Source organism: Chiloscyllium punctatum, chromosome 40 (assembly GCF_047496795.1).
Source record: "Chiloscyllium punctatum isolate Juve2018m chromosome 40, sChiPun1.3, whole genome shotgun sequence".
Taxonomy (NCBI): Eukaryota; Metazoa; Chordata; class Chondrichthyes; order Orectolobiformes; family Hemiscylliidae; genus Chiloscyllium; species Chiloscyllium punctatum.
The window spans coordinates 42,572,488-42,600,432 of record NC_092778.1 but is presented as its reverse complement, the minus strand read 5'-3'; the positions used below and the strand labels follow the sequence as shown (position 1 = coordinate 42,600,432).

Sequence of the window (27,945 nt, the reverse complement as noted above, 5' to 3'; positions counted from 1 at the left end):
TTAGATGTTACAGTTGTACTAGCCTCCACTACTTCCTCTGGCAGGTCATTCCATACATGTACGACCCTCTGCATGAAAATGTTGCCCCGTAGGTCTCTTTTATACCTTTCCCCTCTCATCCGAAACCTATGCCCTCTAGTTCTGAACTCACCCACCTCAGGGAAAAGACTTTATCTATTTATCCTATCCATACAGCTCATGATTTTATAAACCTATATGAGGCACGGTGGCACAGTGGTTAGCGCTGCTGCCTCACAGCACCTGAGACCCGGGTTCAATTCCCACCTCAGGCGACTGACTGTGTGGAGTTTGCACATTCTCCCCGTGTCTGCGTGGGTTTCCTCTGGGTGCTCCGGTTTCCTCCCACAGTCCAAAAATGTGCAGGTCAGGTGAATTGGCCACGCTAAATTGCCCGTAGTGTTAGGTAAGGGGTAAATGTAGGGGTATGGGTGGGTTGCACTTCGGTGTGGACTTGTTGGGTCGAAGGGCCTGTTTCCACACTGTAATGTAATCTAATCTAATCACCCCTCAGCCTCTGATGCTCCAGGGAAAACAGCCCAAGCCTATTCAACCTCTCCCAATAGCTCAATTTCTCCAAACCTGCCAACATTCTTGTAAATCTTTTCTGAACCCTTTCAAGTTTCACAATATCATTCCAATAGAAAGGAGACCAGAACTGCACACAATATTCCAAAAGTGGCTTAACCAATGTACTGTACAGCTGCAACACGACTTCCCAACTTCCGTACTCAATACTCTGACCAATAAAGGAAAGAATATCAAACGCCTTCTTCGCTATCTCACCTACCTGCGGCTCTACTTTCAAAGAACATGAACCTGCACTCCAAGGACACTCCCTAGGACCTTACCATTAAGTGTATAAGTCCTGCTAAGATTTGATTTCCCAAAATGCAGCACCTCGTGTTTATCTAAATTAAACTCTATCTGCCACTTCTCAGCGCATTGGCCCATCTGATCAAGATCCCGTTGTAATCTGAGGCAACCTTCTTCGCTGTCCATTACACATCTAAGTTTGATGTCATCTGCAAACTTATTAACTATACCTCTCATACTCACATTCAAATCATTTATGAAATCATTGGAAGTGATTATAAAAGTTAGGATTTGTGGATACTTAGAGAGGCAAAAATTGATTAGGGATAGTCAGCATGTTTTTGTGCAAGGAAAATTGTGTCTCACAAATTTGATTGAGTTTTCTGAGGAAGTTACCAAAAAGATTGATAATGGCAGAGCAGTAGACGCTGTTTATTTGGATTTTAGTAAAACCTTTGGCAAGGTTCCACATGGTAGACTAATTTGTAAAGTTAGGTCATGTGGGATTCAGGGTGAGCTTGCCAATTGGATACATTATTGACTTAATCATGGGAGATAGAGTAATGGTAGAGGGTTGCTTTCCAGACTGGAAACCTGTGAGCAGCGGTGTTCCACAGGGATCGGTTCTGGGTCTTTGTTTGTTTATCATTTATACAAATGATTTGGATGAGAATATAGAAGGTGTGGTTAGTAAGATTGCGGACAACACCAAAATTGGTGGCAGAGTTGAAAGTGAAGAAGGTTTTCTAAGATTACAAAGGAATCTTGATCAAATGGGTCAATGGGCTGATAAATAGCAAATGGAGTTCAATCTGATAAATGTAAGGTATTGCATTTTGGTACAATAAATAAGGGTATGGCTTATATAATTAATAGTAGGATCTTGGGTAGTGTTGTAGAGCAGAGGGACCTAGGGGTGCTGCAGGTACACAATTATTTGAAGTTTGTATCACACATAGACATGGTGTTTAAACGGGCGTTTAGCATGTTTGCCCTCATTGCTCAGTCCTTTGAGTGTAGGAGTTAGGAAGTCATATTGAGGTGATACAGGACATTGATGAGGCCTCTTCTGTGTCCAGTTCTGTCTGCCCAGTTGCAGGAAGGATATTATCAAGCTGGAGAGGGTTCAGAAGAGATTTACTAGGATGTTGCCGGGTATGGAAGGATTGAGTTATAAAGAAAGGCTGGATAGTTTGAGACTTCTTTTCACTGAAGCATAGGAGGTTGAGGCAGCGATCTGATAGAAGTTTATAAAATACTGCGAGGTATAGATAGAGTTGATGGTAGTTGCCTTTTCCCTAGAATGGGTGATTTCAAGACTAGGGGGCACATTTTTAAGGGGAGAGGAGAGAGATTTTAAAAAGACACAAGAGGTAAACCTTTTACACAGAGGGTGATTCGCATGTGGAATGAAGCTTCTGAGGAAGCAGTAGATGAAGGTACAATCACATTTAAAAGACATTTGGATAGATACATGAATAGGAAAACTTGGAAGGATATGGGCCAGAAGTAGGCAGGTGGGGTTAGTTTAGTTTGGGATTATGCTTGGCATAGACTGGTTGGACCGAAGCATTTGTGTCCGTGCTGTATGGCTCTATGACTCCGTGCCAGCCGAGCTAAGTCTCTGTACCTGTTTATAAAGTTATGGTGATGAAGTATTCTGCTAAACAACTTTGACAGTCTGCTTGGAAGCCATCCAAAAATATCTTCTTCTTTTCCTGCAGGTCCCCTAGGACATTACATGCTAACCACTGCCTGATGGACTTGTGGCCAAAGGGATTTTTCTGCACTGAGCTGTCAATGAAGGACAGATGGCTCAGCACCATCCAGACCCATCCTTCACAACTCAGGGAACAGGTACAATCTCAGCATGTGGATTCATTTAGTGTTGGATCTACACAGCTTGGTGTATCAACACACAAATATGGCCATCAGGTTGAGGGTAAATGTTGTGTACATTTTTTTGCTTCAATCTCAAGTTTTGTATATCATGGTCAAGTGAACATTGATCTCTAGGTACAGCAAAAGATGGCTCAGGTATTCATGACAGTGCTGGAATAAGGAATGGGCCAGGCCTATGTATAACATGTACAGCAGCACTGAGAACACCTTGCACCTGATGACTGCATTCTTAATTGTAAAGGAGAGGAAGCGTCACTCCCAAACCTTGTTTGATCATGGCTACTTGTTCCTTCAAGATTTTCGTGCACAACCTGGGCATACTATCTTCCCGGCACCTGCAGGCAATCTGACCTGACACTGAAAGGGACAAAGGATTAGTAAGTCTAATATCCAAAGAACTTGGTCTCACTTTTGCTATGAATTAGTTTGATTGGTGAGGCCTGTCCAAACTGGTCCAAAAAGAAGCCTTATGGCACTCCGATTAAATGATGTAAGCTTTGGCTACACAATCCAAGCAATTCCTCGGGCAGCATTCCACTACTTTCTTTCAAGGAGTTAGCTGACTCTTCATATGCAGCAGCTTTCATGTGAACAGAATTTTGTTTGTATATACTGTGGAACACTTCTTTCAAAAACCTTCTCTGCTGTCAGCTCCTGTAGGTTGTGGTAACATGGGTCTACTGAAAATGTCCATTGGCTATGGCCAATTTTGTGTTTTCAACCATTCACAAGCTAAAACAACAGCAACAGTAATAATCTTAGACTGTGCTTCCTGGCCATTAGGAATCGCGCTTTCTGACATGGCTAACTGTCTGCTCTTGCCAACTCTTCTCTTTCCTGCTTTTTTGTTTACAAAGTGGCCTCCTTTTTTCAACCTCCTTCCTGTTGATTCTGGTTCCAAGCTGAAAATGTGTTGCTGGAAAAGCGCAGCAGATCAGGCAGCATTCAAGGAGCAGGAGAATTGACGTTTTGGGCATGAGCCCTTCTTCAGGATTCCTGAAGAAGGGCTCATGTCTGAAATGTCAATCCTCCTGCTCCTTGGATGCTGCCTGATCTGCTGCGCTTTTCCAGCAACACATTTTCAGCTCTGATCTCCAGCTTCTGCAGTCCTCACTTTCTCCTCGAAGATTCTGGTTCCAAGTCGAGTGTCATAAGATTTTTAGTATTCAACAAAATGAGTATTGCTGATCTTTAAAAAATGAAATATTGTGGAAGCTTTTGTCTTACATTCATCAGGACAAATAGAAAACACAAAGATTTCAAACAATCACAATCTGAAGGAAAGGTTTCTGATTGTTAAGCAAGTTGGCTACTGGTTGGCCAGGAAAAAGAAACAAGGAACGATAGGATCCCAAAACTTCCCAATAATTAAAAAGAAAACGACCTACATATGAATATATGCTGCTTATAGCAAGGGTAAATTTGTCACTTTGTTAGTTCGAGACCTCAACAGATTTTATTAAATTGGTTGTTAGTTTCATTATTAACACAATTGGGATCATTCAGCAAATATTGTTCTCTTGGGAATCCTATCCAATTTTGTAGGTGTGATTATACTTTGTCTACTTTGAGCAAACAAAGGAGCTCTTAGACCACTGTATAGTCTTCAATCTGGATCTCTCTCTCCATGGCCTGCTACCCCAGCACCTGTTGACTGAGGCTAGTTGGTACGTGAGACTAGTTGACTGGGTAAGGTTGGTTGAGTAAGTGACTGAGGCTGGGTAAGTGAGCAAGGTTGATCATGTGCATCAGGCTCAGCAGGTTGGAGGGTCCCAAGTGGAAGATAAGGCATTCTTCCACCAGGCATTTGGCAGTGGAGCAGGCCCAGGACTTGCATGTCCTTGGCGGAGTGGGAGGAAGAGTTAACATGTTCGGCCACATGGTGGTGGTGTTGTTTAGTGTGTATGTTCCAGAGACTGTCAGGGCTGGAAGTAAAGGCTAAAGCTGGACCAGGTTCGGGAGTGCAAGCACCAGCTACGAAGTTTGTGCCAGTATTCCAGACAGTTATGGTCTCAGCTGCACACCTCCCTATTTGTTGTGTCTTAACGTAAATTTCAGTACATAGAGATTCTTCATATATTGTTAATGATGTTGTCTGTGTAATTTAGTTCTGTGCAAAATAAAAGGGAATGCGCAAGGAATATGCATGCACTTCAAATGGACTTTGGAAACTGGTATTTTTCCAGCCTGTTAAATATGAATGAGTATAGTTAGCAGTAAATGATGGCTTGCAGTAGATAGTAGTGGAATGATCCTATTAGCAGGTTTATCAACAAGCACATTGATGAACAGGACAGCATGAAAATGCTACCAGGGTGATGTTGTCAGTCCAAAATGGCAGTGTGCCTACTATACAATTGAACAAGGTTGTGTATGAATTTCAGTGCTGGTTAATGACAAGTACTTTAGGCTGTATGTCCCACGAATTGGCTCATTGAATCAATAAGAAGGGAAAATAATTTGAAACTTGATTAAAATTACAAATATATCTAACTGGTATAACCAGTTTGTATTGGGAAAAATAAAAAACAAATGGAAAATCTAACCAGAAATAATTTTGTACCAAATTTGTATACCTCCAAATTTCATAAGGTTGGTCTTATCAACAGTTGCTCACTTTGCAAGGTGATGCAGGGAAAGTGCACATCAAAGCAATCTTGTTGGAGAATGGCTATCCTGATCAAACATGAATTAGGCAACAATTGGGCAATCACTTTCAGACTGCAAAGTGCCCAATTTACCTCAAATTACTCTGGAAATGTAAGGTACCTGAAAAATTTGAACAGCTTAAGCAAATATTTTCCTATTGTTACTGTACAATGGTAATGTGAGTGTTATTTTCCACAGTCATTGGTCCAAAACAATGTTTTTCTTTCCACACAACTTGCATTAACCAATTGAAGATAATCAATTGAGCTTAATCGAATATACAACAGTACAGCACAGGAACAGGCCCTTTGGCCCATCACATCTGCACCCCCATAATGCCATCTATTCCCTGATACAGGTGTCTGTCTAAATGCCTCTTAAATCTTGCTATTGCATCTGCACCTACCACCATTTTTGGTAGCACAATCCAAGCATCTACCACCTTCTGTGTAAAAGAAATTCTTCGCATATCTTCTTTAAACTTTCTCTCTTTCAATTTAAACCTATGCACTCTGACATTTTCACCCTGAGAAAAAGGCTTTGACTATCCACCCTATACATACCTCTCATTATTTTATATAGGTCTATCAGGTTGCTCCGTCAGCCTCCAATGATCTAGCAAAAATAATCTAAGTTTTCCATCCTCTCCTTATGGCTAAACCACTCCAATTCAGGCAACATCTTGGTAAATTTCTTCTGCATTTTCTCCAAAGCCTCCAAATCCATCTTACAGTGTGGTGACCAGAACTGGGCACAGTACTCCAAATGTAGCCCAACTGAAGTGTTATACAACTGTCAGATGACTTACCACTTTTATACTCAGTGCCCCAGCCAATGAACCCAAGCATGCTGTACATCTTCTTTCCCACCTTATCTATTTGTGTTGTTACTTTCAGAGAATTATTAAATTATATGCCAAGATACCTCTGTATATCAATGCTCCATTTGCTGTGTTGCTGGTAAATTTCACATGCCATGAAATATTCAATATAGACACCTTGAATAGTTTATTACTCATAAGATGTGTTTCCCCGGGTGCTGTTAGTGTATGAGACAAACAAAGATCTACAATTCAAACTTAGTTTTATTAAAACACTCATAAACAATACTTCACAATAAATTTAGTTAATTTTTCCTCAAACTTGGTTAATTACCTGAAAAACACCCACTCTTGTGAATTTCATGGGGGTTGCTGGATTAAATTCACAGAGCTATGTTGATGGATATAATCAGGGTTTTCTTGATATGAAGGTGGATCTTGCATGGAGTCTTCACTAATATGGCTCAGTTACAATATGTTCAAACCTTGCATAATTTTTGAATTACACAGAAGCTTGGAGGGCCTATTGTTACCATTGTATTCTCTATGCAATGTCCCAGCCTATCAGAGCTGACTTTTGAAGTACTCGCTACTCTTTTGTCTTTACTCTAAATTGTCTCACTTTTCAAAAATTCTGCACTACCTAGCAATTGCTATTCAAAACTTATAATTTATCCCTTTATATGTGATTCAAACTCTTAAGTGCTTTTGAATTTTTAAAAATAATTACTGATGGCCCAAATATTTTAAAGTTATCTCAAACTTTTCTTATTGCTACAGCTTCTGGTCAAAAAGTCTCACAGCGTCATGTGGAGTGAATCCAATTGGCTGAAGAGTAGCATCTGAGGTATTAAGGTCCTCGGGTAGAGGTCAAAATGTAACATCCATTCACTTTTTCTGCCTGAAGATGGTTGCATACACTTCAGCATTGTCTCTCCCATATGTATAATTCCCCATTGTTTTCTCCATGCAATGCTATTGTGGGCGGGGATGTTGATAAACCCTTCTCCCTTTATTTGTTTAATTGTTCAACATTATTCATGACTGAATGTGGAAGCACTGTAGAGCTTTGATTTAGTCCATTGGTTGTGGCATCACTTAGTACTCTCTATATCGTGCTTCATTCATTGTTCAATATGCATGCAATCCAAAGTTGTAGCTTCTAGTAGTCTATGGCTCTCATTTTTCAGGTACATTTCATAGTTTTCTGGCAAGGTCTTACTGATCCAGGATTAAGCCTCAACTTGATGGTATAAGAAATTGAAGAAGGCACATTGCCATATTCTTCTCCAGGATAGTTAAGGATTGACAATAAATGCTGGCCTAGCTAGAGGAACCAACATTCCTTTGAATAAATTAAAAATATTATCAGTGTGAAAACAAACCTTTGTCTCCAAATGGAATATTGTCATGGACAAATGGCTGAAGGGTTGAGTTATACAGTCATAGAGATATACAGCATGAAAACATACTCTTCAATTCAACTTGTCCATGCCCACCACGTATCCTAAATTAATCTAGTTCCATTTGCCAGCACTTGGCCCATATCTCTCTAAACCCCTGCTATTTTCATGTAACATCCAGATGCCTTTTAAATGTTGTAATTGTGCCAGCCTCTGCCACTTCCTCTGGCAGCTCATTCCATATATGCACCACACTTTGTGTGAAAAAGTTGTCCCTTAGGTCCCTTTTAATTCTTTCCCCCCTCACCCTAAACCCATGCCTTCTAGTTCTGAACTCCCCCAACCCAGGGAAAAGACCTTGTCTATTTATCTTATCGATGCCCCACATGATTTTTTAAACCTCTATAAGGTCACCCCTCAGCCTCTGCCGGTCCAGGGAAAACAGCCCCAGCCTATTTAGCCTCTCCCTATAGCTCAAACTCTCCAATCCTGGCAACATCTTGTAAATCTTTTCTGAACCCTTTCAAGTTTGACAAAGTTGGATTGGGTTTTTCCAGTTTATGTTATGGGAAGGATATTATTAAGCTAGAGAGGATTCAAAAGAAATTTAACAGGATGTTGCTGGAATTGGAAGGTTTGAGTTATAAAGTAAGGCTGGATGGGCTGGGATTTTGTTCACTGGAGCACAGGAGGTTGAGAAGTGACCTTATAGAGGTTTAAAAAGTCATGAGGGGTATAGGTAGGGTTACTCGCAGGGGATTACAAGACTAGAGAGCATATTTTTAAGGTGAGAGGAGAGAGATTGAAATAAGATCGTGAGGGGAAATTTTTTAACTCAGAATGTGAGGAATGAACTTCCTGAGGAAATGGTAGATGCAGGCACAGTCACAATGTTTAAAAGACATTTAGATAAGTACATGAATTAAAAAGGTTGGAGAGGTATAAGCCAGGAGCAGGCAGGTGGGACTAGTTTAGTTTTGGATTATGTTCAGCATGGACTGGTTTGACCAAAGGGTCTGTTTCCATGCTGTATGACTCTATGTTGGTTGAATAGTGCAAATTTGCAGTTGGTGGCTCGGTTGGGTGATCCTAGGCTGACCAGTTGAATGGTCCTGCAAATTCAGCTGAGTTAGGTGGTCTAGGTCACTGACTTAAAAACGTATGAATATGCAAAATAGGAGCAAAAGTCTGTCATTCAGCCTCTTGAGCCTACTCCACCCTTCAGTAATTGATTATTTGTTGCTAACCCAATAAGTTTTGATTCTCTCACCTTACAAAATTTTATTTCCTTTTGCCTTAAAATCTTCCACCACCTTTTGAGCCAGCGTTCCAAAGTCGAGAAAAATAAATCTCCTTGTCTAGGCCTTAATAGACGACCCCTAATTTGAAAACTGCCCCCTAGTTCTGAAGTCATTTTCAAGAAGAAAATTCTGTCTACCTTGATGCATTCTTTCAGGACCTTATATACTTCAATTATCACTCTTCACTCTTCTAAACTGTGTTTGATACAGTCTGTCCAACCTAACGTCATAAGACAATCTGCTCATTCCAGGTATCACCTGATAAACCTCCTCCAAACCACCCCCAATGTATTTTCATTCTTGAGTAAGGAGATCAAAATTGCATTACAGTATTTAAGATGTGATCTCATCGGTGCTCTGCTTAACCGAAGCATAATTTTCTTACTTTTATGTTCAATTCCTCTTGTAATAGGCAAATAACCCAGTTAGTCTTTTTGGTTATGCGCTGTACCTGCATACTAACCTTTTGTTCTCATGCAGTAGAATGCCTGGACCCTGCTGTAACTCTGAATTCTGCAGTCATTCTCCCAGTGAGAAATAATCTGCTTTTTTATTTTTCCTAACAAAGTGAATGATTTCACATTTTCCCACATTATATTCCGTCTGCCAGATAATTTGCTCATTCGCTCTATAATCATCTACAAACTTGTTAACTCTTTTACAAAACTTACTTTCCTATCTGTTTTTGCGTGTTGCATTCTTTTTAGCTCTCTTCATCTGGGCCACTGATACAAATTGCAAATGGTTAAGGCTTCAGCACAGACCTCTGTGCCACATGGCCTGCTTAACAAAATTGCCTTTTAGTGTCCAGGGATATGCAGGTTTGGTGGGTTGGCTATGCTAAAAATCCCATTCTGGGATACAGGGAAGGGCCTAGGTGGTATGCTCTTCAGAGGGTCTGTGCAGACTTGAAGGGCCAAATGGCCTCTTTCTGCACCGTAGGGATTCTATGATTCTGTTCTATGACAACTGGGCAACTTTTTCATGCATAAGGTTGTGCACGTATGGAATTAACTGCCAGAGGACGTGGTGGAAGCTGGTACATTACAACATTTAAAACACGTCAGGGTGGGTAAGTGAATAGGAAGGGTTTAGAGGGATATGCTGGCAAATGGGATTAGATTAATTTAGGATATCTGGTTGGCATGGATGAATTAGACTGAAGGGTTCTGTTTCCATGCTGTACATGTGGTATGACCTATTTATGCTGTTTTTCGCCAGCCAACTATCTTCTACCTATCCAAATATGTTACCTTTATACCATAACTTTTTTATTTTCTTGTGTTCAATTTAGTGGTTCTGGGTGGGATTTCCAAGATTAATACATTAGGTTGGATGGTCCCAAATGGTGGGTTAGGTTGGAGTTGAGTGATCCTAGACTTTGGATCCAGTTGGCGTTGGATTGGGAGGACCCCGAGAGTTTGGGCTGTGTGTCTCTTCGTTGCTGTTGAGACTTTCCTGGAGTTGACGGTGGGGCTGGGCATCAGGGAGGCGGGTCTCTTTCAGCCGGGGAGGCGGTGACTGTCCCGGACTGGACGCTGCCGGTGCTGCAGTACGAGAGCTTGCCGCTGACCATGTACACCATCACCCGGGGACCCAGCAGGCTGGCGACACAGCGGAGGACGGGTAAGGAGGCAGCGCAGCGCCTCGCTCGGCCCAACACACAGCTCCGGCTCCTTCTCACTCTGTCCCCCCCCCTCTCTCCTCCTCCACACAGGTCCATCCCAGCAGATCGAAGCCAAGTCCGGCTGTGACCTCAAGCTGAAACCGGTGGGGAGGTAAGTTGAGGAGTTCGAGTTGGGGGACTCGGGCGGGCGGTGTCCGGCGTCCGGCCACTCCAGTTCGGTGACCTTGCGGTGAAGGTGACATTTAGGCTGGGGAGCAGGAGCCGGCAAGCCGGCCAAAACTTCGTCCTCTCTCGTAGAGATCATCGACCAGCAGAGTTTGGGCAACACTATGGGTTTGTCTGTTACAATTTGGGACAGTGCACTCGGTGTGTTTTATAGTGTGGGACAGTGCTCAGTGTGTAAGTCTGTGTTAAAATGTGGGCCACTGTGCTTGGTGTGTGTTGTATGATAGAGGAGCGTGTTCAGAGTGTGTAGTGTTTTGTGGGACACTATGTTATAATGTGGGACAGTGTGCTCTTGAGTGTTGTATAATGTAAGATAAAAGGCAACACACACCCAGCACCTGATTCCATCCACAAATAGAGCATTCTGCTCCACAGTATGCAACACACAAACAGTGCTATGTGGAGCAGTAGACTGTGTGCATTGCATCATGTGGGACAGTGCTGGGTTTATGTTGTACAATGTGCTGGTTGTGTATGTATTGTGGGACAGTGTGCTGTATGTATGTGTTAAATTATGTGGAACAGTGTGTTATGTGTATCTGAGTATTTTATAATTTGGAGCAAGGTGCTGTGTAGATGTGTTTTTGAAAAATGTGGAATTGAATTCTTGGTGCGTTTGCATGCAGCAATGAGATCACTATGTATGTTGCATAACTTGGGTTAGTGTGATCATGGTGTGTGAAGCCCTGTGCAGCATGCCTGTGTATAATGTGGAGCAAAGTTCCTGGTATATGTAATGTGGAATAGCATGCTTAACATCTGATTTGTAAAATGTGGGTAATTTGACCTTCATGATTGCAAATACTCATAGGTGAACACGTGCTTCCTGGTGAATGGAAGATTGCAACATGTTACTGCATGGAATATGCTTCCAAGTGAGAGAATGAGTACAGGGTAAAGACCAAGCTAGCTCACCCCAAGGGGAGTAGGAACAATTGCAAATTTCTCTTTTTCTAAGCCAAATATTTTCCATCTAAACAGATAATTTGGGAAGTAATGCACATGTGACATCCCATTCCCTGAGGCTGTTATAACATTTATCCTTCAAATTGTGTCCTTATCATTGAACATGTGACATCCCATTCCCTGAGGCTGTTATAACATTTATCCTTCAAATTGTGTCCTTATCATTGAACTACTGTGAGTGATAAAGAATTATGCAACAGTTAAGATTTCCTGACTAGGGACAATGACAACTGCATGCCACGCTGTGTCCTTCACCTTCTACTCACATACTGGTTTTGTTGGTGGTCTTAGTGTTGAATAAATTCCAGTTTCAATGATGGCTGAGTAGCACTGATGGATCGTGAAATATCACCCTTAATCTAACATTCTCATGGCCACAATGTTGGAGTGTTGTGCTCATTGTAGTATTTGAAATGCAAAACTCAGCTGACACTGAAAGTCCGCCTGTCTGCTGTCAACTGTAAGTATCTGTCTGCTGTCTGCTAAGTATCTCCATTCTATTTTAAAAAAGGGAACACAAAAGTGCCATCGTGACACAGAGGGCCTATGTGCATCTGAAACAATCTGACTGTTAACTTCAAGTCTGTCAGTACTTTAAAGTTTTGTTCTAGCATTTAGTTTTTTTTTGTTTAATATGCAATTGCAGAAGCTTTGATGCTGAGTCTGTAAAGCTAGTGTCTTACTTCAGACCATAGTTCCTTTTCTTCCCTTCAGTTCCTTGCAAAGCTCCAGCCCTCCCTTCTTATCCGATCAGTGCATCCCTGTCCATGCTGGCTGGGTTTGCTAAATGTGCCTGTATTTTCCTGTTAATCCACAGGGTAGATTTAATATGGAATTTCAGTTTGTTCTGCCACTAAAGGATCTGAGTTTTGTAGAGGAACTAACTTAAAGTTTATGATGATATCTGTAACAGCTGTATTGCGTATATTTCAGGAAGCTCCATTCCTTTTTCCTACGGCTGGGAGTAGAGGCTGAGGAGAATTCATATTTTTGGGTTGTACAGAACTTCCCAGTTGGGGGCCATAGTGGAGGGAGTATTACTGTGCATACATTTCTAATTTGGATATTCCAGAAAGTCTGAACTGCTGAGAGAGCATAGAGCAACACTGCGCAAGAACAGGCCCTTCAGCCCACCATGTCTGCACTGACCATGACACCATTCTAAACTAATTCCATCTGCCTACATATGGTGCATGCCTGTTCATGTGTCTCTCTAAATGCCTCTTAACTGTTGGTATCAAATCTGTTTCTACCACCTCTCCTGACAGCGTGTTCCAAGTATTGCTTAAAACCTCTGTTTGGTGTTTGAATTAACATTTTAAGCCTGAAAATCCATGTAACAATAGTTAGAATGGAAATCCACACAAATTTCTAATTAAATATATAAGTCAACATTTCTGTTGGAAACTCACATGAATATTTACAATGAGAAGGGAAGGCAATGGTGGCACCGTAGTTAGCACTGCTGCCTCTCAGCACCAGAGACCCCAGTTCAATTTCCGCTCTAGGCGACTCTGAGTTTGCACCTTCTCCCCGTGTCTGCGTGGGTTTCCTCCTGGTGCTCCGGTTTCCTCCCACAGTCCAAAAATGTGCAGGTCAGGTTAATTGGCCATGCTAAATTGCTCATAGTGTTGGGGGAATGGGTCTGGGTGGGTGCAGGTCAGTGTGGACTTGTTGGGCCGAAGGGCCTGTTTCCACACTGTAAGTAATCTAATCTAATCTACTATCCTCTTATGTTTTAAAAAAAACTTACCTCACACATCTCCTTTAAATTTTTCCTTCTCACCTTGACTAATATCTTCCCTACTATTTGGCATTTTCACTGTGTGGAATAAACACTCCCGGCTATCCGCCTTGTCCACATCTCTCATAATTAGATCTACTTCTCTCATATTGCCCCTCAGGCTCCAACACTTGGCGAAAACAATCTAAATTTGTCCAACCTCTGTTTATAGCTAATACACTCCAATCCAGTCAACATCCTGGGAAACCTCTTTCGCACCCTCTCCAAAGCCTCCACACCCTTCCTATAGGTGGTGACCAGAACTGTGCACAATACTCCAAATGTGGCCAAAACTTTTATACAGCACATGGTGCTGATTTACCAACTTTTATACTCACTGCCCAGATAAATATGCCGTACTCTTTTAGTTTAATACCTTATCCACTTGTGTTGTTACTTTCAGAAAGCTGTAGACTTACACCCCAAAATCCTTCTTTCCACTGAGAACAGACCCAAGTCTAGGATGTAGGTTTGCTATCCAGACGTTTCATTACCTGGCTAGGTAACATCATCAGTGGCAACCTCCAAGTGAAGCAAAGCTGTTGTCTCCTGCTTTCTATTTATATGTTTGTCCTGGCTGGGGTTCCTGGGGTTTGTGGTGATGTCATTTCCTGTTCGTTTTCTGAGGGGTTGATAGATGGTATCTAAATCTGTGTGTTTGTTTATGGCGTTGTGGTTGGAGTGCCAGGCCTCTAGGAATTCTCTGACATGTCTTTGCTTAGCCTGTCCCAGGATAGATGTGTTGTCCGAGTCGAAATCACCATTTATTGTGTTTGTCAAGAAAAACTATATTTTCTAATCAGCCTGTTTTAAGAGTTGTTATTACAACCCTCCAGTAGGACTTGAATCCAGGCCTTGCTTTAAGAGAATTCCTAGCAGCTGGATATCAAACCTACAGCTCAGCGAGCAAACCGACACCCTAAACCTCAACCTGAGCTACAAACCTTGCAAAGACCCAAGTCTCTCAGCCTTTCCTCATAAGATCTTCCCTCCAGACCAGGCAACATCCTGGTAAATCTTCTCTGCACCTTTTCCAATGCTTCCACATCCTTCCCAAAATATGGGGACCAGAACAGTACACAATATTCCAAGTGTGGCCGCACCAGCGTTTTGTATGGTTGCAGCATGATTTTGCGACTCCGGAACTCAATCCCTCTACCAATGAAACCTAACACACCATATGCCTTCTTAACAGCACTATCAATCTGGATGGCAACTTTCAGGGATCTACGTACTTGGACTCCAAGATCCCTCTGCACATCCACACTGCCAAGAATCTTTCCATTGACCCAGTACTCTGCCTTCCTGTTATTCTTCCCAAAGTGCATCACCTCACATTTAGCTGCATTGAACTCCATTTGCCACCTCTCATCCCAATTCTGCAGTTTATTCAAGTCTCCCTGCAACCTGTAACATTCTTCCAAACTGTCCACTACTCCACTGACTTTAGTGTCATCTGCAAATTTACTAATCCATCCACCTATGCCTGTGTCTAAGTCATTTACATAAATAACAAACAACAGTGCTCCTAAAACAGATCCTTGTGGCACACCACTAGCAACCGGACTCCACGCTGAATATTTTCCATCAACCATCACTCGCTACCTTCTGTCAGAAAGCCAGTTTCTAATCCAAACTGCTAAATCGCCCTCAATTCCATGCCTCTGCATTTTCACCAATAGCCGACCATGTGGAACCTTTGATGAAGTCCATGTATACCACATCAACTGCCCTACCAATATTCTCATTCGAAAGAAGAAGGCTAAGAGGGGATTTGATCGAGATATACAAGATGATCAGAGGATTAGATAGGGTAGACAGTGAAAGTATTTTCCTAGGATGATGACATCAGCTTGTACGAGGGGGTATAACTACAAATTGAGGGGTGATAGATTTAAGACAGATGTCAGAGGCAGGTTCTTTACTCAGAGAGTGGTAAGGGCATGGAATACCCAACCTGCCAATGTAGTCAATTCAGCCACATTAGGGAGATTTAAACAATCCTTAGATAAGCACATGGATGATGATGGAATAGTGTAGGGAGATGAGCTGAGAATAGTTCACAGGTTGGCTCAACATCAAGGGCCGAAGGACCTGTTCTGTGCTCTATTGTTCTATGTTTTGTGTTCTATTCCTCCGTACGTGAATGCTCCTAAGGGTCCTGCCATTTACGATATACTTGCCTCTTGCATTTGACCTCCCAAAATGTATCACCTTACACTTGTCTGGATTAAACTTCAACTGCCATTTCTCCATCTCACTTTCCACCTGATCTATATCCTGCTGTATCTTTGACAACCTTCCTTTCTATCCACTACTCCACCAGTTTTCTTGTTGTCTGCAACTTACTAATCAAGCCACATCTATCACAGACCTGCAGTCAGCAAAACACTTCTTCACAAATATCATCTGTTCTCTATGATCAAGCTAATGTTGTATCCAACTTAACCTCCTCACCATGGAATCCGTATGATTTAATCTTCTGGATCAGCTTACCATGAGGAACCTTGTCAAATGCTTTAGTAAACTCCATTTGGAAAAACACACTGCCCTAACCTCATTAATCAATTCCTAAAGGAATCAGATTAGAGAGACCCCAACAATCTCCTTCCCTTGCCTCCCACAGTATCCTGGGGACTTAATTACCTTTAATGTTTTACAAGACATAAACACTTCATTCTTCTTAATATTGATATGCCCTAGAATATCAAGTCTCATCCTTATCTATAACTAGCTAAAAACTTCCAGAATTGTGATCACTGTTCCCAAAATGCTGTCCCACTGAGAGGACAATCACCTGGCTAGGCTCTTTTCCCAATGCAAGGTCTAGTACAGCTGCTTCCCTGGTTGGACTATCTACATATTATTTCAAGAAGCCCTCCTCAGTGCACCTAACAAACTCTGTCCCATCTAAGCCCCTGGCATTAAAGGAATCCCAGTCATTTTGGAGACGTTCAAATCACCCACTACAAACACCCTGCTGTTTTTACATCTTTCCATGATTTGCTTACATTTCTATTTTTTAATCTCCTGCTGGCTAATGGGAGGCCTATAATATACCCTTGCTAATCACTTGATCTCTTGGGCACAGCAAAAATGTGGCAGCCATACATTCAGATCCAACAGTCATGAAGTTACAACAATCAAAAGAGCTCAGTAAAAATCAGATTGGGATAATAATATTAATTGTAGTACTTCAGAACTGGGAGGCATCTAACCATTGTGATACCTAGTCTGGTAATTGTTGATCTGACTGCAAAAGGAGAACTTTATCTAATCTAATCTCATGAACCCGATTTGGCAGTGTTTCATGGGCTATGCAGAGGGAATATCCCATTCCTCTGAGTAATTGTTTTGCAGAGCAAGATTTGTTGTAAAAATAGCAATTTTAAAAATATACTGATTGCTATTTCTTGCTCAAGAATGGGAGCAGAATTGGGGAGTTTTTAGAAATCATAACCCAGAACAAAATTAACAGTCACTTGGACAAATGTGAATTAATGAAGGAAAGCCAACATAGATTTGTTAAAAGCCAAATTATGTGTAACTAACTTGAATGAATGTATTTTTTTTTGTTAAGGTTAATGCTGAAAATTGATGAAGATTGATGGGGTGTACAGGAGCTTTTATAAGATTTGATAAAGTGCCACACAATAGGCTTGCCAGCAAAGTTGAACCCATTGGAATAAAAGGGACGCTGGTAGCAGGGGTACAAAGTTGATTGAGTCGCAGGAAATGAATAGGAGGAGTGAATGTACTTCCCGAATGGAGGAAATTGGAAAGTGTTGTCCACCAAAACTCTGCAGTAGAATAGCTGCATTTTATGGTTTCAATGATTTGGATTGGAAAAAGTTTCAAAAAGAACAGATCAGACAAAACGTGGAAGTGTAGTGAACTGTGAGGAGGATGCTCATTGACTTCAAGAGGCTGATGGAATAGCTGCTCATAATGTAATGCAGAGAGGTAAAGTGATGGACTTTGGTAGAAATGAGGCAGTGCTGATCCCATTTAACTCTTACTAATTAACATGATTAACAATAAAAACAAAAGCTTTGTTTGACTGTTGTTTGAGACAGATAAAACCAGAAATGTATTTCCCCCCATCTCTGCACATTATTACAGCAGGTAACACCAAAAGGTTTACATAAATGTATTTTGTTTTCTTTATTCACGGAATGAGGGTGTCACTGGCTAGGCAGCATTTCTTGCCCATTCCTAATTTGCCTGAGGGCAGTTAAGAGTCAACCATATTGCTGTGGGTCTGGAGTTTGTAGGCCAAACAGGTAGGGATGGCAGATTTCCTTCCCTATAGGACATTAGTGAACCAGATGGGTTTTTCTGACAATTGATTCATGGTCATTATAAGATACTTAATTTCAGATTTTCTATTTATTGAATTCAGATTCCACCATCTGCTATGATGGGATCCGAACCTGGGTCCTCGGAACATTATCTGGGTCTCTGGATGAACAGTTCAGTGATAATACCTTGAGGCTGTTACTTCCTCCCAAAGTTTGATGTTTCTTTGCCTGTACAGACATAAGAATTACCTCAAAAGATATAATTTGAGCTAATTTGAAAACTAGGAACAGGAATACGCCGTCCAGCCTTTGAACCTGCTCCACCGTTCACTGTGATCATGGCTAATCCTCTATCTCAGTGTTTGCTTTCTTCCATACCCTGATACCATTAAAATCTAAACATTTATTAGAGATTAGATTAGATTACTTACAGTGTGGAAACAGGCCCTTCGGCCCAACAAGTCCACACCGCCCCGCCAAAGCGCAACCCACCCATACCCCTACATCTACCCCTTACCTAACACTACGGGCAATTTAGCATGGCCAATCCACCTGACCTGCACATCTTTGGACTGTGGGAGGAAACCGGAGCACCCGGAGGAAACCCACGCAGACACGGGGAAAACGTGCAAACTCCACACAGTCAGTCGCCTGAGGCGGGAATTGAACCCAGGTCTCTGGCGCTGTGAGGCAGCAGTGCTAACCACTGTGCCACCGTGCCGCCCTTTCTCTTTTGGTTACTGATTAAGGTTTTTTAATAAATTGAACTCACTGCTGTTAAAGCTCTTTTTTTCAACATTGGAAAAATGTTTGTGGTTTCCTGACTTATTCCTTCTTTTCGAGTGTTGTTAAGTTTAATTGACTTAATGCTTCTGCTGAACAGGAGACAAATGAAACCTTTCTTCAGATTTGGCAAAATGGTTGTGAAAGCCTTGGTGTTGGAAGCAAGTGAAATCGTTTAACAGATATTAAGATGTGTACCTGCAGGGGGTCACTGTGTTCACATTTTGGTTCCTTTGTCTACTTGTGCTAACGTTGCCTGACTTCACACCTTTGACATTCTGAAACTTTGGTTAAATCACAGGTACTGTACTGGCTGTTTCTAGTTAGTCACATAAGAGAGGAGAGCAGGAATGCCATCAGTAAATCAGTATCTCGGTAAGCCAGAATTAACTTGTGGAGTCAGAGGTCTCTTACTCAGCCTGTGTTTACAACTTTCAATTCAGCTGTTTAATATTGTGTAGTTTATTACTTTATGACCTCCAAAAGAAGATAATGCAGTGCTCTTTGAACTATTGGCTTCTACTTTGATTTATGTGTTTTTGTCAAGGATTTCTTGGAACTCTTTCACAATAGCCCATGATCTCTATTTTGCGTTCCTCCTGTGATGCCAATACGGCAACATTAAAACTGTGGGACTAAGGCTATAAACTTACTTTGTTTGAACTAGTCAACTCTAACATATAGATGATATCATTTCACAGTATAAGCTGCGTAATGCCAGTTTCAGCTGGAATTTTCAACAACAGGAATGGCCTTCAAACTAATAAACAGAGAAAGGACGTGAATAAGACACAGAGGCCCTGCATAAATCATGAATAACAATCTAATTTCCCAGTTATTTGCTGTCCTCTTGCCTATCAATATGTCGATGCCTCAGTATTACCATCCCAGAGGTTTCATAGAATTACCTTTGTTTTTGGTTAGTAATTCCTTGCTTGGCATTGAGTTTTGCCTTGTAAAGTTTGATTGCAAATATTGTGCAAATTTTTGTGGAAAATGATTACCTAATGTAGTGTAGAATTCACGGACTCTGAGTTAACTTTATCTGTTATCTAATGTACAATAATTTGTTGCACTAACTTGGATCTTCAGCTGTTACATGGTGTAATTTGCTGGACTGGAAATAGTTACAAGTTTTGTTAAATCTTCCCATGACAGGTACACCACAGGTTTAGGTACACAGTATTGCATTTTTGAATGTCCTTTTCTCTGGTTTAATCAGATTCTCTGGCCGGAAGAAAAAAACTGGATTGTTTGTCCACCTCTAACCCAGAAAAGGGCTTTAGTAATTTGCTGAGGAAAATGTTTCATGATGGACAAAATATACCTGCTTTCTCAAGCAAAAAAGCCATTAGCAAAATTACTATTAGTTCCACAGAATTATTATACACAGCAATCATTATCAGCAAACTGATTTGAGTTGCATAATATATACTGTGATGTCAAGCAGTAGAACTAATTTTATTTACCAGCTATGCTCTAGTTGGTGTAAAACATTAACTACAGGCCAAATTTAACTTATGATCCACTTTTTCAACTGTCTTGTCTCATCCATGATGATTTGCACACTGAATGGATGATTAGTTTAATGTATATGACTGACTTTCTGGCTTGCTCATTCATTTTCTGAGTTATTGGCTTCTTTCACTGGTTGGCTTCATGCCCAACTCATTCATTGGCATATTCATTCACTGATTATCTCAATGGCCGGCTCACTCATTGACTAATTGGCTGTGTGTCTCTGTTATTGGGCTTGGCGTATGATTAGTTGGTTTACGACATCTAATTAACTCAACTCACTTCCTAATTCATTGGCTGGCTTGGTGATTGGTTAGCTGTTTGGCACTGTTGATCTTTAATAGCCCCTGTAATTTTATTTTACTATTGGTGATGTTAGGTTCTTTTCCTGAGGTTTCACACACGAAATGCAATTTGCAGACACCAACTTCTGCAAACAGTTAAAGTTTAACAAAGCTTGTACATTCTAGGTGGCCCCTCTGATACTCTTTGCAGGTGTGCGAAGTCGAGTCAGAAGAGAGACCCCAAACAAAGAAAACACATTCCCTTAATATAGGTCAATTGGCAATGCTTACTGATGCTCAAGCCACTCCCTCATAGTTACATGCCCCTCAAGACATCCCCCAGCCTCACAGTCACATGTTACCCCAGGTACAATAGTAGGATGAGATCATCCTCGGAGATAATGCAGACATAAATGCCCTAATCCTGTGGAATCGTATTGCAGATGATTTCCTGACTCAGATTTCCCCAGGACAATGCAGGTGCGACATACCTAGCTTCGGAGGGCGGTTAGAAAGCATTTCCGAATGGAAGAGATTGAATGATGGTTTAGTTTAATAATAGTAAGGGGAGTAGTAGCAAATGACTGTCTAATTGGAATGGGAGTCATTTGCAATCTTGCCTGACTGTCATCCCCACCCAATTTCAGAATGTTCAGTGTAGTTTAACCCTTTAATATTACATTAATGTCCAAAAAGATATTCCCATTTAATCTTTTAACATTACATTGAGACTGCTGATGGGGCTTTGACCAGAGCAGTGGGTGAATCGTGACTTTTCTAGAAAATATTTGAGATGTTGTGAGTGGCTGGTTTTGCAAATGGTTTATATTTTGACTTGGGTTTGAGAGATTATGGGGTTGGAGGACGTGTTTGAGCACAGGCTGCCAGATTCTGTTAATAACTGTGACAGCTGAATAACCAACTTCAATTGATTTATTAAACTGTAAATCAGATCATTGAAGAGCTCTGTATTAGACTCTGTGTGCTTGTAGTCCTAGCACTCTGCTCTTGGAGGAGCTGGTATTATTTGACTCTAAATAATACATTTGCTCCATGCCATACTTAGAGGCAAGGTTGGACTCGTTGCCTGGTCCTTGGTGTTTGCCAAGTGCCTCTTGACTCCTGGACCTAGTTTTTTTCCATCCGTTAGTTTCCTATCTCCTGGTGAATGTATTATTTATAAGGTGAATGGTCAATGGTAATGAAATGATTGTGCAAGTGTTGCTAGTCAGGTAATAGGTGAAGGATTATACTTCAGCCCTCTGACATTAGAGCTGTGCTGACTTATTCAGAGTCCAAGCACAGCTAATTTATTACATTTTGCTACAGAGGGACTAAATAATTGAAGAAGTGAAATAGTGGAGCAGAGGAAAGGTTGTCAGGTGTCTGTAACCATGGATCCAAATTTGGTTTGATGTGATAACAGATCGGGAGGGTTGACGTTACTTGAGGGGGTGGGGCACTTCTTCTACTGAATTAATCTCCCTCCCTTGGTTTGGAGTGGCTTTCATATTCCAGTGTCAATGGGATTTGGGTTGGGAAGAGGACGCTACACTGGTTGCAGTTTTACCTAGCACAAAGGAATATTGTCATGGTTTTTAGAGGTCAGTCATTTCAGTCCAGGACATCTCTACAGGAGTTCCTTAATATAGTGTTCTATGCCCAACCATCTTCAGCTGCTTCATCAATGATCTTCCCTTATCAGAAGGTCAGTGATTGCACAATATGCAACTCAAATACTGAATGAAACAGTGTTGATATGCAGCAAGACCTCTGGCACCCCTCTTCTGTGCAGGTTATAGAGGCCCACTAGTTGCCTGGTGTCTCTCTCTCTCTGTTTGTACAGTCTGCCTTCCTCTCTTCCAGCTGCCCAGCTCCGAAGCTGGTGTTTAACCGAGTGAATGGGAAGCGCTGTCCAACTCCAGGAACTATAGACACTCAGGAAGAGGAGCATACACCAGCTCATGAAGAGAATGTCCGGTTTGTTTATGAAGGTAAGAGAGGCTGATCTGAAATGGGACCAAGGGTTTGCTGTGCACATAACGGCAATTTCCTTTCTTGCTGTCTCTTTTTTTTCTCTCCTCTGAGTCTGCCTGTCTAGTATCACCCCTTCTTTGCACCCTACCCCATCCCTTCCATGTCTTGCTTGGTACCTGTCTGTGTGCTGATGTATGGTCTGCCTATTGAAGTGGGGACATCAAAGAATGCAGAGTAGTATTTTAATGGTCCTCCCATCAACTGCTGAACATGGCAGCAATGGCAGCAAATATGCAGATCATAGACAAGCATTTTTATTCCAACACACATTCTGGAAATACTCATCAGGTTCACAGATAATGACATGCAATCGCACAATGATGTGTAATGCATGTGATGGAGAGAAAGAATTTACAATGTCAGCTCGCAAGGGAAGTTGGTTGGCCAGCTATTTAGCGGGAATAGGGTCATGAGAACATCAAGTGAACCTCATTGATGGGATACTCCGATCTTGATTTTGTACAGAGACTGCAAGAGGCATCAGTGGTCATCTCTACTTGAGCTGCTGCTGACGTTTAGTAAGGGAGCCAAATATGTCTGTTGCATATTAGTTTTCTTTTAAATACTTGCTTGGACAAAAACACATTGTTTAATGAGATTCTGTACAGAATATAGATGAATCCATCCCCTAATGAAAGTCTAATGGGGAATTAGAGTGCAATCCCAAAGTGTTGAAATGGTCATTTTTGTGGGCTGATGCCGCTTCCATCCACAAGCCAACCCCCTTGAAATTTTGTTTGAAAAGTATTGCCTCTCGGTCTTCTAAACTTTAGTGGATATAGGCCGAACCTGTTCAACTCCTTTTCATAAGGAAAACCCTTCATCCCAGGAATATTTTGAGGGAATCTTCTCTGAACTGAGTCTTATATCTTGTTCTCTTTATTCGAAACAAGATTTTACATCATACTCTGGATGTGGTCTCACTAAAGCCCCGTACAGCTGCAGTAAAACTTCCAGTACCAACTTTGTAAACCAACTCTGCACCATCTCCAAAGCTTTTCCATCCTTCCTTTAAAAAGACATGTTGGCTTTGTCTGATCATAATGTGACTTATATAGCCTACTATAACCCTTTTAATAATAGATCATTGCGTCTCCCAATGACAGATTTGGGCTGATTGGCTTATATTTTCCTGCTTTTTGTCTCCATCTTGAATAAATGTGTTACATTTGATATTTTCCTTTCAGCTGGGACTCTTCCATATCCTAAGGAATTTTGGAGGATTATCACCTTTTCAGCTTTTAGTGCCAACTAGCTGCTATCAACTAGGTGTCATTATTAGTTTTTGATGTCCCTTTGCTGCCATGGCATGGTGTCTTGAGTCAAATACCATTTTTCAACTTGATGTGAATATGTGTTGCCTTCTGTATTAGCTCACTTGACATTTGCCCAAAGTATGGGATACCTTTAAGTTTATTAACAACACTATTTGCATTGCAATAGTAACACAGACATTGTGTTCTGTACTCGCTGACTATTACATATAACTATCTGAACATACTGTACTGACTCCATTGTAGTGAGTGTGTGACTGAAGGCGAGGTGAGTACCTTTTATATTGGAATGTCATATGTCATGATGTTGTATAACTGTCTTAAAAGTACACTGCCTGTGTGATCTGAAGTATATGGAGTAACAGAATAACCAATGCATTTAATATCTGTGCCATTCCTCCTTCAAACCATAGGATGCAATCCAATTGATCTTCAAAGCACCCTTATCTTTGCGGATGTTTGATAAGTTTCCAATTGTGAAGAATTATCTGTTGCAATTCTTTCAATTTCTTTTCTTTCCTTTTCTTTTCTTTCCATTATGAGTTCTCTTAAACTATCTCTAAATGGTCAGCACAAGTTTTAATTTTTCCTTTTCCAGTTTACATACTTGTAGAAACTCTTATGTTTTTTATATAACTAGCGACCTTTCTCTCATACTTGGCTTTCTGCTTTTTTTTGGTAATTCCTTGCTGGTTCCTCAACTCTGTGCAATCATCTGACTTCCCACTAATGTTTGGAGATTTGTACTGTTTTTGTTCGGATTTAATCTTCTTATTTAGCCATTGGGTGATGCATCAGACTCAAAGGACCTTTTCTTTCTGACTAGAATAAATCTTTGAGACTTATTAATGATTTGCTTAAAGGTCTGCTACTGCAGTTCTACTGACCTACCTTCTAACCTAGTTTCCCATTCACTGTAGCCAGCTCTACCTTCATACCCTCATAATTTTTTATTTAGATTTAAAACACTAGTCAAGGACTCTTACTTGTCTCTTCAAATTCTCTCATGTGATCACTGTCATTCTAAAGCTCCTTTATCATGAAGTGAATGTTAAATTCTGTCTCATTAGATAGGCTCAAGTCTAGGATAATCTTCTCCTTGGTTGACTGTGGAACGTGATGTTCTAAGAAATCGTCCAGACCCCCTTCTATGAACTAATCTTCCAGGCTACCTTTGATTGTTTTCTTTCAATATAGATTAAAGTCAGTCATGCTCCATTCATTTATTTTCTGCCTATTGTGTAACTACCTTTTTGTATAAATTGCTTCCACACAAGTGACCACTTTCCTTTAATATTTCTTATCTCTACCCAAACTGATGCTACATCTTTATCTTACAAATTGAAGTCAACTCTCAGTACTGAACGAATGCCATTCTTAATTTACAGAACAGTCCCTTCATGTTTTCTTTGCTCAGTCATTCCAGTCAGTTAAATATCTTTCAACATTCAAGTCTCAACCCTGGTCATTTTGCAATCATATCTCTTGAATACCTCTTCAGTCATATATATATTTATCTCAATCCATGCTAACAATTCATTCTCTCCAAAAGGGTTGGGGGAGTCCAGAACTAGAAGGCGTAGGTTTAGAGTGAGAGGGGAAGGACTTAAAATGGACCTAAGGGGCAACTCTTTCACGCATAGGGTGGTGCTTTTACAGAATGAGCTGCCAGAGGAAGTGGTGGAGGCTGGTACAATGACAATAGTTAAAAGACATGGGTATGTGAATAGGAAGGGTTTAGAGGGACATGGGCCAAGTGCTGGCAAATGGGACTAGATTAATTTAGGATATCTGGACAGCATGGACAAGTTGGACCAAAGGCTCTGTTCCCGTACTATACATCTCTATGACTCTCTGACTCTAATTAGAGATCCAAGTGACGAGGAGTTTGAAGTATTAGTAACACGGTTGTATTGGAGAAATTGATAGAGCTGAAAGTTCATTAGTCACTGGGACCTGATACTCGATGTCCCCGAGTGCTGAAGGAGGTGGCCATAGAGATAATCAATGTATTAGATATCTTCTAAAATTCTACAGACTCTGGAATGATTGCTGCAAATTGGAAGCTAGCAAATCTTACATTGTTGTTTAAGAAGGGGGCGAGAGAAAACACAGGGAGCTACAGAACTGTTAGATTCTAGCATTTTCTCTACTAATGATGTAAAGCTGTTATAATGGGTATGAGAAATAGATATTTGGATACAACGTTCCCTCTAATTTTCTTGCCTGCCTTAAAGACCTCCCAGGCTCATGTGTGATGTCAGTGCCATGATCAATGTGGTGATGCCAGTTAGTGTATGGTACATTGGAGCAGCTGTGCCCGTATGCTGAGTAGCAGTACAGTATAGAAAAAAATCTTAGTTAGATAATGATCTGATTGGGCACAGTCAGAATGAATTTGTGAATGAGAAATCACGCTTGATTAACTCGTTGAAGTATTTTTGAGGATGTTACTAACAAAACTGATAAAGGTGACAGGGGTAGTATACTTGGATTTTCAGAAGGCTTTTAATATGGTCCCCCATAGGAGATTGGTTTGCAAAATTAAACCACTTGGGATAGACAGTAATGTACTGGCATGGAGTAAGGATTGGCTAATAGGCTGAAAACAGAGTGGGAATAAACCAGTCATTCTCCTCTTGGCAGGCTGTGACCATTATGTACTTAGGCCCCAGCTGTTCAGAATATATATCAATGTGGACCAAGTGTAATATTTGAGGATGATAGAAATCTAGACAGGAATGTATTTTGTAATAAAGATGTAAAGTCGCTTCAAGTGAATTTGAATAAGCTTAGTGAGTAGGCAAGAACATGACAGATGTAATAGAACGTGCAAAAAATATGAGGTTATCCACAAAATAGGAGGAACAGGCATGCAAAGTATTTTTTAAATGGTAAGATATTGGAAAGTGTAGATGTACAAAGGGACCTAGTGTCCTTGTCAATACGTCACTGGGACATTGGTTTTTATTACAAGAGAATTTGAATACACAAGTATTGAAATCTTAACTGAAAATGTGTTGCTGGAAAAGCGCAGCAGGTCAGGCAGCATCCAAGGAACTGGAGAATCGACGTTTCGGGCATAAGCCCTTCTTCAGGAAATCTTAATTCAGTTATATGGGAGCTTAGTTAGACTGCAACTAGAGTATTATGTGTGGTTTGGATCACCTTACCTCATGAAGATTATCATTGCCAGAGAGGGAGTGCAACAGAGGTTCACCAGACAACAGATCGATTTTCTATGAAGTGAGATTGTGCAAACTGGGCCGATCTTCTTTAGAGTTTGAAGTGTGGGAGGTGATCTCATTGAAAACTATAAAATATTTAAAAGGGATAGACAGGGTGAATGCACGTAAGATGTTTATCCTGGCTGGGAAGTTCAGTACCAGGGGACATGATTTTAAAAATAAGAGAATGCCATTTAGGACCAAGGTGAGAATTTTTTTTATCGACAGGATTGTGAATCTTTGGAAAACTCTACTCCAGGGGACTTTGGAATTTCAGTCTTAGAATAGAACAGAATTTGATAGATTTATGATTCTCAAGGTGTAAAGGGTTATGAGAACATGGGTGAAATGCATTGAAGTGTTCAATCAGCCATAATGTATTAAATGACAGACCAGTCTGATAAGCTGAATGGGTTACTCCACTTCCGAAGTTACGCATTTAGTCTGTATTTGGATATAAGGTCTGAAACTTTTGAAACTATTTTTACATCTCTGGCCTTATATGCCAAGGTACTCTTAGATGTGTCCATTCTGTCCTTTCCTGTCACACACTAGTAATCATTATTTAAACTGCAGAAACCCGCACTCAGGTTAAATGTGTTTAAGTTGATTGTGTATTGGAGGGTGTATCTTGTTTGAATGTGTTTGTCCTTTCTGACTTTCAGGATTGTTTTATTTATGGTTGTTAGGAAGCTTTAATTATTAACCACTTTGACTGTGGCTTATCAACTTGAGTTGATTCATTGTGAAAGTTATGCCAGCTGTCTTATCTTTTTGATCTTCCCTGACATTCCAAATCTCCCTCATTTTACAAGATGAAAACAAGTTGGCCAATTACCATTGGCTCCCACTCCCACTCCGCCAAGGTCATGCAAGTCCTGGACCTCCTCCACCGCCATATCTAAGCCACCCGAATCCTGGAAAAAGAACACCTCATCTTCTGCCTTGGGACCCTTCAACGGCACAGCATCAACGTTGATTTCACTAGTTTCCTCATCTCCCCTTCCTCCA

The 27,945-nt window shown here is 40.9% G+C and overlaps 1 protein-coding gene across 2 annotated transcripts in view; it reads left to right on the top strand.

Moving 5' to 3' along the window:
- Window positions 1–10,393: 10,393 nt before the first annotated feature.
- mcrip2 (MAPK regulated corepressor interacting protein 2) overlaps window positions 10,394–27,945 on the top strand; it is a 29,764-nt gene continuing 12,212 nt past the window's right edge. The window contains exons 1-3 of one of the 2 annotated variants that reach the window (XM_072559657.1): window positions 10,394–10,535; window positions 10,627–10,687; window positions 22,263–22,390. In XM_072559657.1, the coding sequence (XP_072415758.1) occupies window positions 10,484–10,535; window positions 10,627–10,687; window positions 22,263–22,390 (241 nt within the window). In that variant the 5' untranslated portion in view covers window positions 10,394–10,483. The remainder of the gene's footprint in view (window positions 10,536–10,626; window positions 10,688–22,262; window positions 22,391–27,945) is intronic. The other variant, XM_072559658.1, reaches the window with a different exon arrangement.